This window comes from Pseudogymnoascus destructans, assembly GCF_001641265.1.
Source record: "Pseudogymnoascus destructans isolate 20631-21 unplaced genomic scaffold scaffold_1, whole genome shotgun sequence".
Classification (NCBI taxonomy): Eukaryota; Fungi; Ascomycota; class Leotiomycetes; order Thelebolales; family Thelebolaceae; genus Pseudogymnoascus; species Pseudogymnoascus destructans.
Genome location: NW_020167520.1, coordinates 1,535,522 through 1,547,778, shown reverse-complemented (window position 1 = coordinate 1,547,778; position 12,257 = coordinate 1,535,522). Strand labels below are relative to the sequence as shown.

The following is a 12,257-nucleotide window of genomic DNA, read 5'->3' as shown; positions in this document are numbered from 1 at the left end:
CAACTCGAACTTTCGCAAGCGGATGTTCCTTCACTGCTTCTCGGGTACCAACGAACAATGCATCCGATGTCTTCGCTGACCATACACTCCCATCGGTCCCGGACTCTGCGCCCCTCCTCTATCCATAAGCTGGTCCCAGCCCTGCTTTTCTCCCAGGACTCTGCGCCTGTCTTCATATTCACTGAAAAGACTTCGGACATCGTAAAATACCGGATCAGACCAGTTCTACGCCGTGCTTATTCCTCCAACTGCTAGCATAATGATGCGTGAGCAACGCCGGCTCCTGTTCCTCTTTGTAGTGATTTGTCGACGCCGCAAACGAAAATCCAGGTAATACCAAGACGTCACCGATCAGCTTCGGTTCGTAGAGGTTGGAAATATTCCTCTCATCCACAGTCTCATCGAGAGTTAATCTCAAGCTCTTCATAATACTGCGTGTCATTCTTCTTGGGCCCGTCAGATCACAGACATCACCGATCATGTCGAGTGTCAAGTCTGCGATTGCAATTTCATATTTGTCCGCCTTCTCGCGCACTCCCTCTAGTATGTCATCGATTATCACCGATATGTGCGGCGATCCAGCCATCGTCACTATCATCCAACTCGCAAACTGGCGCGTGGATTTGTCTCCCCAGCCCACGTCAAACTCCATTCCCAAGACTATAACAGTGTCTTCCTTGTATTACCACAGGAAATCGGCTTTGAGAATGGGAAAAGGGAGGGCGACAATGTCGGGCCGGCCGGCAAATTTTTCCTGGACGTAGAGATCGGTCGAGTCATCTGTCATTAATTCGGATTGATAGGTGGGGTTGTTCTTCAGGCAAGTATCAGTCCACTCTCGCGATTTATTCTCAGGCCCTTTGGCAAGTTTGTACCAGATTTTCTCTGGTATCGCGGACCTTAATGGCGTTTCCTCTGCTGTGTGTTGTTGCAGGCGTGACTGTAATACTGAATCCTTTCCAGCCGCAAAAATGCAAGCTCAGGTAGTTTAAATAGCAAATAAAGCAGAAAATAATGAGTAGAAAACCTGAATAACTTGGACTTCGAGGGCTTATTTGGGAGCAGCATAACTGCGATGCTGACTTTGTGACAACTCGAAACACGACTAAGGAAAAGACATGAGGTGTGGCTTGAAATATACTGTACGAATGCTCTTGAAACCTGTCGTCGGTGCACTCTGCCTCGCGCGTGGCATCCCATCTATTTTGGTAGGGCGAGTACATCCTGACAGCGGATCAACTGCAACAAAGAGGTTTAGCTTTGGCTAAAGGGTCAATAGTAGGCCAGTCAAAGAATCAAAAGGGATTTGTTTGTTGGTTTCATCGGTGACAGGCACCAAAAGGGGAAGGGTTTCAAAGTGATGGGCGGCTAGTGGGTCGGCGGCTACAAGGGTCCGTGGGCGTAACCGCCCTACCAGGCGACATCTTGTGTTTTCCTAACCGTCCACAACCAAAACCATCACCAATGGCCACAACTGGAGTTTGGGTTCTCGTTGGAGAATTGATATACTGCAAAAAGTATCGTAAGTGTCCAGTTAGCGTGTTTAGTATATCTCTTATATCCCCCATTCCCCATTTTTTATTTTCTCGTCTCTGTTATTTGCGTTCGTATGGTACATCTATTAACTATCAACGGCAGCGACGTTTCAAACCCGCAAAATGCGGCCCTAGTTATTCATTCACCTTTCAGCGCTCTTTACTGCTGGTTTCTGTTTGAAATTCATTAATCCTCCCCCAATTGGAGACTTTGGCGATTTCAGCTTAAATACTATTTATGTTGAAGGCTCGGTGGTGAACCTACAATGGCACACCAGGGGAAGCGGCCACTCGCACGTCACTAACCATGTTTCAACTAAATGGGACCCAATTTTTAAGACCATTTGAATACCTCACCCGTATGTTTATTTCAAATATTGTCCATCTGTGTTTGCTTAATACTGACTTATTATCATAGAAAACGCAGTGGGTGATATTGGCTCGTTGAGCTGGACCGTGCATACGAGCAAGGATCTTTCGATATCGAACATGTTCTACCTTTGTTTGTTTATAGAAGGAGAATCTGCTTCAGCGGCAAACAGCCATTACTTCAATATCACAGGCACTGCAGCAGCTGCTGTGGTACAGCCAACAAGTACAAGCACTACGCAGTCACCAGTGTTCCGAGTAGTCCAGTCAGTCCGTAATTAGGGGTCCCTACGGACTAACCTACTAGTAATACGGACTGAGGGTAGTCCCTACGGACTGCATCCACCAATAATACGGACTGGTCAGTATTACGGACTGAATTATTGCCATAGTTGCACTAGCTGTATACAGCAAAGAGTATGGCTCGTATAAGAGGCTGAATATAGTTAAGAACCCCTAGCCCCCTTTCCCCCTAGAGGGCGCGAGGGGCCTGAAACTTGTAAAATATAAGACCATTTACAGATAAGTTACCACAACATAAATAGTAATTCAATTATGCTAATTACACTAGTTCTAATAACGAGACTAGATCTTCTACTTCGCTATCTACAAAATTGATATTGTTCTTCATCTAGGACTTCAAACACTCAATAGCCTCTAATCGTCGTGACCAAACTTTTCGCTTCGCTCAAGGTTGGAGTAAGCAATATGCGCCACTTCACGCGAGAGGAAGCAAGTTGCGCCAACTCATGATTTTGAGAGTAAGTACTAGCCCATAGTAATTTGTATGTGAAGGTACATAATCTGCCTACTCTATTGAATTATCACTTTGACTCCCACGCTCGCTCCCATCCTCACTCCCACGCTCACTCCCACACTCGCCCGCAATCTCATACTGCTCCTCGCCCTCACTTTCAGAGGCTTCCGGGTCAGGAATTGGGAGGCTGGCATTAGTGTAGAATGCCACCCTCTTTTTCCGGAGGCGTTCCTGCTTCCGGGCCTCAATTCCAGCTCTACGGAGCTGTTTGCGGGCCCGGTTGATAGCCTGGCGGGCTATCCGGGCTTCTTTGGCCTGGAGCTTCTGGGCTAAACAATCAGCTTTTTCATCCTGAAGCTCGTGGGCTCGGTCAGCAGAGAGCTCGCCTCCAAATTGAAGGCGGGCCCTACTTCGGCTTGCCCGCTTTTTGGACTCCTCAACCTGCCGCCGTACAGTACGCAGGTCAAGCTCCTGGAGTTGGCCGGCTACTACTACCTCTTCAGTGCCGGTAAGCCAATTCCTGTAGCTCTGCTTCGAGGGGCTACTAAGGCCTTCTGGAACCCGCTGTTTCCAGTGCTGTAGCCCCTCTTCTACCCCCCTAAAAGTCGTGGGTTTAGGTGTAGAAACTCGGATTGGTAGAGTAGGTATAGGCGTAGGTGTAGGCTCTATAGTAGGCTGCGAGTACGTACGTAGTTTTGCAAGAGCTACAGCACAGCTAACCGGCCAAATACCAGCTTTCTGAAAGGCGGATATTATAGTAGACTCCTTAAAGGTCTGCTCCCGCATGCGAGTGAGATCCCGCATAAAGGACTGGAGGTCATAGGTAATATCCATATGCCTTATAGCTGCAAGCACAGCTTCTCAGTGCGAGTGCTTATAAGGCTGGAATACCCCAACGTCTAATGGCTGTAAAACGTGTGTAAGATGTGATGGGAAGGTATATATGATAATGTTGTGTTCTTCAGCTGCAATGATAAAATCATCGCTTGTATGGCTAACGTGAGAGTCAAGCAGTAGAACCTTCGGCTCTCCATTATCATATTGAGCTGTATGCTGCGCAAAGTGCTGTAGCCACCGGAGAGCAAGCTGGCTATTAGTAAATCCATAGTCGGAGAGCAAGAAGAGCTCTGTGCCTTCAAGGTTGGTGTGGTACCAAGAATCCATATGAATTTTGCCCGGAATAATAAGTACAGGCAGTATGACTTTTCCAACAGCAGACACAGCCTCAAGGATAGTAATAGATGTACGATTTTCAGGGCTTGGGGTGTAGAGCTCTTTTGATACTAGCGGTACAATTACCCGCTCACCACCTGGGATTCCTACCCGGAAGCCAGTTTCATCCATATTCCAAATTGACTCTGGCTGTATACTACGCTGTAGTACAAACTCAAGGTAGTCGCGAAACCAAGTAGTAACAGTAGGCTCGTCTTGAGCCTTCGTACGCTGCTGCGCAATTGGCTTTGTAGTAATAAAGTGGTATTCTTGAAGCTCATTTTTAATAAATTTTGTAAGCCAACTCTGTGATGGCGGGGGCTGTGGGCTCCGGAGTTTGCAGACCGCGGCAAATATCATATTCCTAGTAGCTCCAAGTCCTAGGTAATACTGCTAAAGTATCCATTTCTTAAGCGCCTCAATTTTCGCAGTAGATAGCAGCTTATTCTTACCCCTGTGTTGGGGTAGCTGCTGTTGCTGAGCTTGCTGCTGCTGTTGAGCTGCTCGGGCAATACTCGACCGTATTGATGATCGCGCGACCTTGAAAAGTCGACTGGCAGTAGTCGCAGATTCTGAGGGGTTCTCTGCTAGCCATTTACAGGCATTTGAGAGTGGAGTCTCTTCCATTAAATAAATTGGATTGAATTACTATATAAAATACTACGTGTGGCTATGGTAAAGGTTTTGTTACAGAGTAGTGGTGAACATATGCAAGTTGTGAGTTGGCGCAACTTGCTTCCTCACGCGTGAAGTGGCGCATGTTGCTTACTCCAACCTTGAGTGAAGCGAAAAGTTTGGTCACGACGATTACACTATCAATCCCAATTCCATTATGCCGGTCTGTAATTGCGATTTTACAGCTAGAAAACAACCGTTCAACCTCAGCTGACATCGCAGGAATTGAGATTTTACTACTCGGTGTTCCACCCACTCGCTTCGCTCGTAGGTGGCGACAGCAAGTTGTGCGTGCGACAGCAAGATGTGCGACACATAAAACGAAGAAAAAGACGCCTTATATATCAACTATATAACTATATAATTAAAACATAAAATCAATAGAACTACTATCACTATCGCTACTGCCACTATTGCTACTATCACTTTGATCCTTACTATACCGTAAAATGATCACTTTTGATTTCAACCCTTCCTTCTTCCGCTCTGCTACCCGCTTCCTCTCAACCTTACGCTCTTCAATTTCGATTTTACGTGCTTGCGCTTGTAGCTGCTTTACTACTTGGTCCGATTCCCTTGCTGCTCTTGCGTCTGCTTTTGCTTGCAACTTTGCTTTCTTCTCTTCCCGCATTTTCCGTGCATCTGATGCATATAACTGCCCTCCTTTCTGTAGTGATTTCCGTGCCCTTGCCTTTGCTGCCTTCTGCTCTACTGCACGTAGAGTCATAATATCTAGCTCGGTCTTATAGAGCTCTGCCCGGTGTAGAACAACTGTAGTTCCACGTGCAAATGATTGAAACCCTTCTCTTGAAGGCGATGAGAAAGCTTCCTCTGCTCTCTTCTGCCAATGTTCAACCGCTTGCACACTTTGCATAGTTGTTTTCGGTGTTGAGATAATATTATATGAAGCAAATGGCTCATAATCAGGTGTTTGATTCCGAGTCTCTTGTATCTTGTCAATTACAAGTGGAGGATTATATGGATATAGTCCTGTATTTCTCCAACCAGATTGAATTGTACGGACAGTTAGAGATTGCCGTCGGATTTGCGGGAGGTCTGAAAGGAACGTACGTAGCTTATACTCATAGTCGTAGCTACGTACTGCTTGATCAAGTGCCTTTTGATGAAAGTGTTTGCACTGCTTAAAAACCGCTACATCAAGAGGTTGTAATAGATGTGTTGTATGAGCAGGAAGGCAGCAAATAACAATGTTATGCTCTTCTGCTAATGTAAGAAAGCGCTCTGTTTTATGAGAGTCATGGCCGTCAAGTAATAAGAGGCGAGTATCATCTGGTGCCATATGCTCTGCAGATAGTTGGATAAAATGCATAAGGTATTGGATTGCAATGTCGTCGTTTGAATACCCGCTCTCATTTACAATAATGAGAGCATTTGGCTCAAGGTCATCATTGTACCATGAATCCATATGAAGTTTGCCAGGGATAATGATAGCTTCTGCAAGTGCAGCACCACTTGCATTTACTGCCTCAATTACAGTAACAGAGAGCCGATTCTCAGGATTATCAACAGTCCACTGCTTTACACCGATTGGTACAATAACAGCCGTAGACTTATAACACCCAATCATATAGCCTGTCTCATCAACATTCCATAAATTATATGGCTTAATGTTATGTTTTGTAATAAGGGCGTTATATGTGAGAAAGAATTCCTCAAACACCTCTTTCTTTTGTGCTTGCTTCCGATGTGTATTTAACGTCTTCGTGTGAATTGTATGAAATTCGGGGTGTGCTTTTAGAAAGCGTTGTAGCCACCGTTGTGATGGTATCGTACGATTAGGTCGTAAGTCTGCAACTGCCCGTAGTATCATAGATCGGTTGGCAGGGACCCCGCGCTCAAGTTGGTCGTATATGAATTGACAGACCGCGGTCTCTTGTGATTGAGATAAGACTCGATTGCTACCTCCGTGGGGTAATTGAGGAGACGTAGTACTCGTAATGCGACGTCGGAGTGTCTCACGGTTGACATTGAATTTATTTGCAACCCAAGCAATTGTATATGTACTTGGTTGTTTTAAGAAGAACTGTTGGGCCTCATTAAGGCGAGCAATCATAGTAGGATCGTTATTTTGAGGCATTGTAGATACTACGTTATGAAGAATACTATTATTTTTTCTATATATCAAAATAGCGGTGTACGCACATCTTGCTGTCGCACGCACAACTTGCTGTCGCCACCTACGAGCGAAGCGAGTGGGTGGAACACCGAGTAAGGTATAGGAAGTTGTTACACTATGTAGCTTCAAGCCATCAAGCCCTAGGGTCGCATGTTTCGACAGTAGGACTGTTGATATATTTCTAATACTCGTCTTGTATTGTCAGGGCTGTCTGCTTTTGCTTCTCTCTTTTCGAACTGTCTGTTATATCCTTAGAGGATAGAGGTATTCTAGTACCTGTAGTTGTTGTGTAATATGGATTGTATTGTCTAGTCTACATGCTGGTGCCTGGTGTGCACCAGCTTATATAGTAGGACTAAGCGAGCAAGTGAATAATGGAACAAAGGAAGATAGCTAGTCTAGTATCCAACTCTCCCCCTGACTTGCTATTTTCTTTAGTGAATGGCCTGATTTTCCTCCTAGAGTGGACCACAAGAGTTCTCAGTCTACAGAACATGCAAAACCTACTCAAACTCAGTGATGGGATTAACCTTACTGACAAACAAATCCAAGCTAAGATTAAAATGATTTGTCCTATCTGTGCTACTACCCGAGCACTTGTTAAAGTTACCCGCGATCCTGCCAAACGACATGCGCAAGAACCTGGTCAACTTATGCACGTTGATGCATGGGGCCCTTACTCAATCAAAGGGTTTGATGGCACAGTCATCTTTCTCTTCTTTACTGACGATGCTACACGTTTTACATGGGCAGAACGTCTCTCCTCAAAGAATGAACTTCTCTCAACTTTCAAACAACTCCATACCTACATTGAACGCGCTCTCGGCATTACTATTCGAGCCTATCGTTTTGATAACGAATTCTCCTCTGGACCGATTGGACAATGGTGTCAAAGGAGGGGCATTGGAAGCTACTACACCACACGATCACTATCAAAATGGTGTCAGTGAATGCACAAATAACTGTTCATGAAAAGGCAGCACCACTTATCCAAGAAACTACTATTAGTGGACGACAAATTAAAGATATCCTCTCTGCTAAAGGACAAGAACTACTTCGGACATCTACAATTCCCGAAACTCTTTGGCCAGAAGCTTTCGAACATGCTGTCTGGCATAAGAATCGATCACCAGCTCGAGCACTTCAGAAAAGAGAGGCAAAGACCCCATGGGAAGTAGACTGGCCGGCCCGGACCGTAAAGACCGGACTGGACTGGACCGGACCGCTTATATGAGTGTTCCAGTCCTTAAATTTAAGACCGGACCGTGGTGCGGTCCTCCTTTTTTTTAAAAAGCCCAGACTGAATTTCAGTCTAGTCTCTAGGGTGAAGACCGGACTGTGGTTCGGTCCTCCTTTTTTTCAAAGCCCAGACTGAACTTCGGTCCAGTCTCTAGGGTTAAGACCGGACCGTGGTTCGGTCCTCATTTTTTTCAAAGCCCGGACTGAACTTTGGTCCAGTCTCTAGGGTTAAGACCAGACCGTGGTTCGGTCTAGGCTTTTTTACCATCCGAGCTTTTTTTTAAAAAGCCCGAACTGAAGTTTAGTATATTTAGCTTGTAGATCACGATGTTAGTCCTGTGACCAAGAGTAACGGTATATAGTAACAGTATATTGATAGAAATTAGGATAAATTTATCATAACGTACATGTATAGCGAAAGCGCCAAACAAGCGAAAGCGCCAAAATTATCTACCCTCACGACAAACATTGCGATAAATCTACCACAACATTAGAAATCAATTGAAACTACTCGGAGTCCTCTTCCTCAGAGGTGTCTATTACAATCTGACACGTGCGCGCATTGTGCCCAGTCTCACCACACTTGCCACAGCGATGGGCACGGGTTTCTTCCCTTGGCTTCCGACCACGGCTTGCCCTTATTTCCTGCTCTACCTGCTGCACAACATCCCTCTCATCCTGTAGCTCTTGCGCCCCTTGTTGACTAAGTGATCCTCCTTGCTGTAGTCGTGTTTTCCTAGCTCTCCGGCGCTTGCTTAGTACTTCATTTGCCTGTCGTAGGTTTTGGTTCTCTCCCTTTAGCAGTGCTAATTGATGCATTATTTGCGATGCACCCTTTGTAAACTGGTCAACAGCTGCATAGATTGAGGTTGGAGAGCTATTTTGATGGCGTGAAATCCGAGTTTTAATAAATGTAGACTGTGACATAGCTTCAATTGGGTTGTTTGGTGTCTGAGAAACCCAAGGTTGAGCAGTACCTGGGCGGGAGCTTGGAGGCGTTGGTGTCCTTAACTTAAGATCAAGTGTAGATATCACTCTCTCAGGGTCAAATGGAAGAAGCCCTGCCCCTCGGAACCCGCCTCAAATGTTACTTTCCGTCATTGTAGTGTTAAATGCAGCGTGGAAGGCAGGAAAGAAGTCATCCTTTGTAATATGAGAAATATGAGCCTGCATCATATCTTCAATTTGCCGACCATAGGCCTGCTTTAACGGGCCGAAACAGCCAACATCAAGTGGCTGGAGTAGATGAGAAGAGTGAGCAGGCATACAAAGCGTAATAATGTTGTGTTCCTTGCAGTACTCCTCAAACTCATCTGAGTGGTGGCTCTCATGACCATCAAGGACTAACAAGCGATAACCACCAACACTCCGGGCCTTTGTATGCTTCTCAAAGTGCTGAATCCAATCCATGCCTCTCTCGTTTGTAGTCCAGCCATTTTCAGTAACAGAAATCACCCAATCGCTTGAAAATCCACTATTCTCATACCAAGATGTAAGGTGGTTTTTGCCTGCAACAATGATAAATGGTGGTACTGCCCAACCTTGAGAACTAACGCCTTGGATTACTGTAACCCATTCCCGATTACCAGGCTGTACCTTCTTTGCTTTTGCCCGCCCGTCTGAGCTTGTTACAACCATAGCAGTTGAGATAACGCCCATCATAAACCCAGTCTCATCAAAGTTGTAGATATCTGCTTCATCGATACCATATTTCGCAATTGTGTTACGCACAAGCTCAAACCAGCCATTAATAACTTCTGGATCTTCGCACTTAGCCCTCTGGTAGTCGTATTTGCGCTGAAAGCGTGTCTGGAGCTCTACACGCCGCTTAACAAAGTTTGAAGCCCAACGCGACCCAACGCGTGACGCGTCGCGTGTTGCAAGTAGTCGACTTGCCATATCTTCAACAACAGACAGCCGAGGAGGAAACCCTTTGGCAGCTAGGTCGAGTATATACTGAACAAGGACGGACTCCTCTAGGTTAGTTAATTTCCGTGAGTTGGCTTGGATATCGCGTCGTGAAGGTACACCTTCTAGACGACGACCTAGCTTGCGGTGGTCCACAGAATAGATCCTAGCAGCAACTCGAAGGCGTAACTTTGGGTCGCTTTGCATAGCCTGGATAGCTAGCACTAATTGGCTTTCATCGTTTTTATGGGGCATGTTTTGTTGTTGAGGAATTTAACATTTAGTTGGGGGGTTTGGTCACCGCATCATTTTGGCGCTTTCGCTTGTTTGGCGCTTTCGCTATACATGTACGTTATAGATAATAAATTATGGTAATTACATTAGAGTTATAAGTGCCGTATGTCTCAGAATGCATCAGCTTACAGTGGCTTCCCTACCATCACCACCACCGCCATCGCACACAGGTTTGTGTCGACTTTGGGAGGCCAGCCTTCCTACCACCTAGCGCAAAGGTTGGTATCTATCGCAGTAGTTAACATAATATATTGTTCAAGCTGGTTCCAAATGCTATATAAGGCTAATTAGTGATATATTCCGTTACTGTGAGCCGTTACTCTAACCCACATCTGAATAGTACCCTCCTCTACCTTCTAAGTCATTGCGAATGTCGAGGAGTATCAATGGAGGCTTCATCATTCTGAAGGTCCTTATTTAGAACCCCAAAATTTTGCTTCCTCTGAGTTTCCAATCTTCCATTGTGACCTTGTGTAGCTCTATGTGGCGTTGATGGGTCTGGTAGGTCTTGTTCAGCATCCTCCTCATCAGATGATATTACCATCGTCATAGCAACTTGTCGATCAGAGTCCTCAATTATAGAGTCTGGGTCAGGAGCACCAAATACATGGTCTATATTATCCCAATGATTATCAAGTTCCCACTTATACCTATGATAGTGTTTAACAATCATCGACTCTCGAACTGTAGTCGTACTCATTTGTGCCCTGTGGTATTCATGGATATCGCGGGCAATATTAAATATGCGCTCAACTCCAGTACCAGTAGCTGTTTAAAGCGATTTGTAAGATATTTGCGTTACTCTTAACCGTTACTGTAGGAGCTTACCTGGTACTGCAAGGATATCCCTTGCCATCTTCGCAACTGAAGGGTAAGAGAGCTCTAAGGTCTTCCACACTAGGAGCACTGGAGTATCTGCATCAGCACTAACCACTGGCGCATTTAAATAACGCTCAGCTTCATTATAGCTGGTACTTGATGGGCTCTGCCACCCTTTATGTAGCTGCCGGTTCATCCGAAATACCGCATTAAGACTTGTTGGTGTATAGGGGCAAGGCGGTACTGCCTCATGCTGGTCCCTCGAATCTTTTTGATAGTAAGCCTTCCAGTAATCTAAGAATATTTGGCGGTACTTCTTTGAGTGGGAACGGTCCCATTCAGGAGCGTTAAAAATGTCCAGTTTCTGAGATGGATCAAGAATTGCAGCAAGAGCATACGTCTGTTCAACAGGACCACCAGTTTCAGTGTAATAGTGCCTTAACTTTGCAACACCTGCAGTAATAGCAGCAGTATACTCGTCTACCTAAGGATTAGATGCTGTATCCTTGTTATATAGCTTTTGATTGATATCATCAAGATGGTCAAATAATGTATTGTATACATTCCATGTATGGTTGATTGTAGTGTCTTTCGTGTTTCCAATAAGATGAGTAAATTTTGCAAAGGACCGCAGAAGAGCGACTAAGTATTTTAGTTTTTTCCAGTCGGTTGGTGATAATGCGAATTGATCAAGATGAGGCTCCTTAATAATCTGTTCCTCAAGCCAACTTTTAATTGGGATGCGTAGTCTTATCGCTCGGACTATCATGTCATATGTAGAATTCCAGCGTATATCAATATCCCGTTTTAGCTGCAGTAGTCTCTTTGCTTCTATATCAGATTGCTTCTGGAGCAATAATTCAGTTTTCTTTGCAGACCTGCTCACAAGATTGCTAAGAGTGCGTATCTGTGTATTTGACGTCAGTTGGCGTTACTATCAAGCGTTACTATCATGGACTAACCTTTCTAATAGCTGATGTGACTGTCGTATCATCAGTAATTGAAACACCAGTAACATCTATAACTTCTTCAGCTATGTCGACATTGAAGGCCTTTAGCATAGCTTTTACAACTAGCTGTATAACATGTGCCATGCATGGTATTTTTGTTGCATCACTACTCCACTCTACTTCTTGTGTAGTACTTCTCATGTAGCTCTCAAGTTCCTTGCGCATTGTTCCATTGTTTGATGCATTATCAGTTGTCACGCAAAAAAGTCGTCCCGTAATATTGAATTGTTCCAGTACATTGTGTACAACAGCTGCCATATTTTGTCCTGAGTGGACTCCAGTCATTGGCTCGAAACCAATAA

At 44.9% G+C, this 12,257-nt stretch overlaps 1 protein-coding gene across 1 annotated transcript; it reads right to left on the bottom strand.

The window, feature by feature from the left end:
* Nucleotides 1–33: 33 nt before the first annotated feature.
* VC83_00379 (uncharacterized protein) lies at nt 34–586 on the bottom strand (the record flags this gene model as incomplete). Its single annotated transcript, XM_024464073.1, has 1 exon — nt 34–586. The coding sequence occupies one exon, from the start codon at nt 584–586 to the stop codon at nt 215–217; it is 372 nt and encodes a 123-aa protein (XP_024328473.1). The 3' UTR covers nt 34–214.
* Nucleotides 587–12,257: the final 11,671 nt, after the last annotated feature.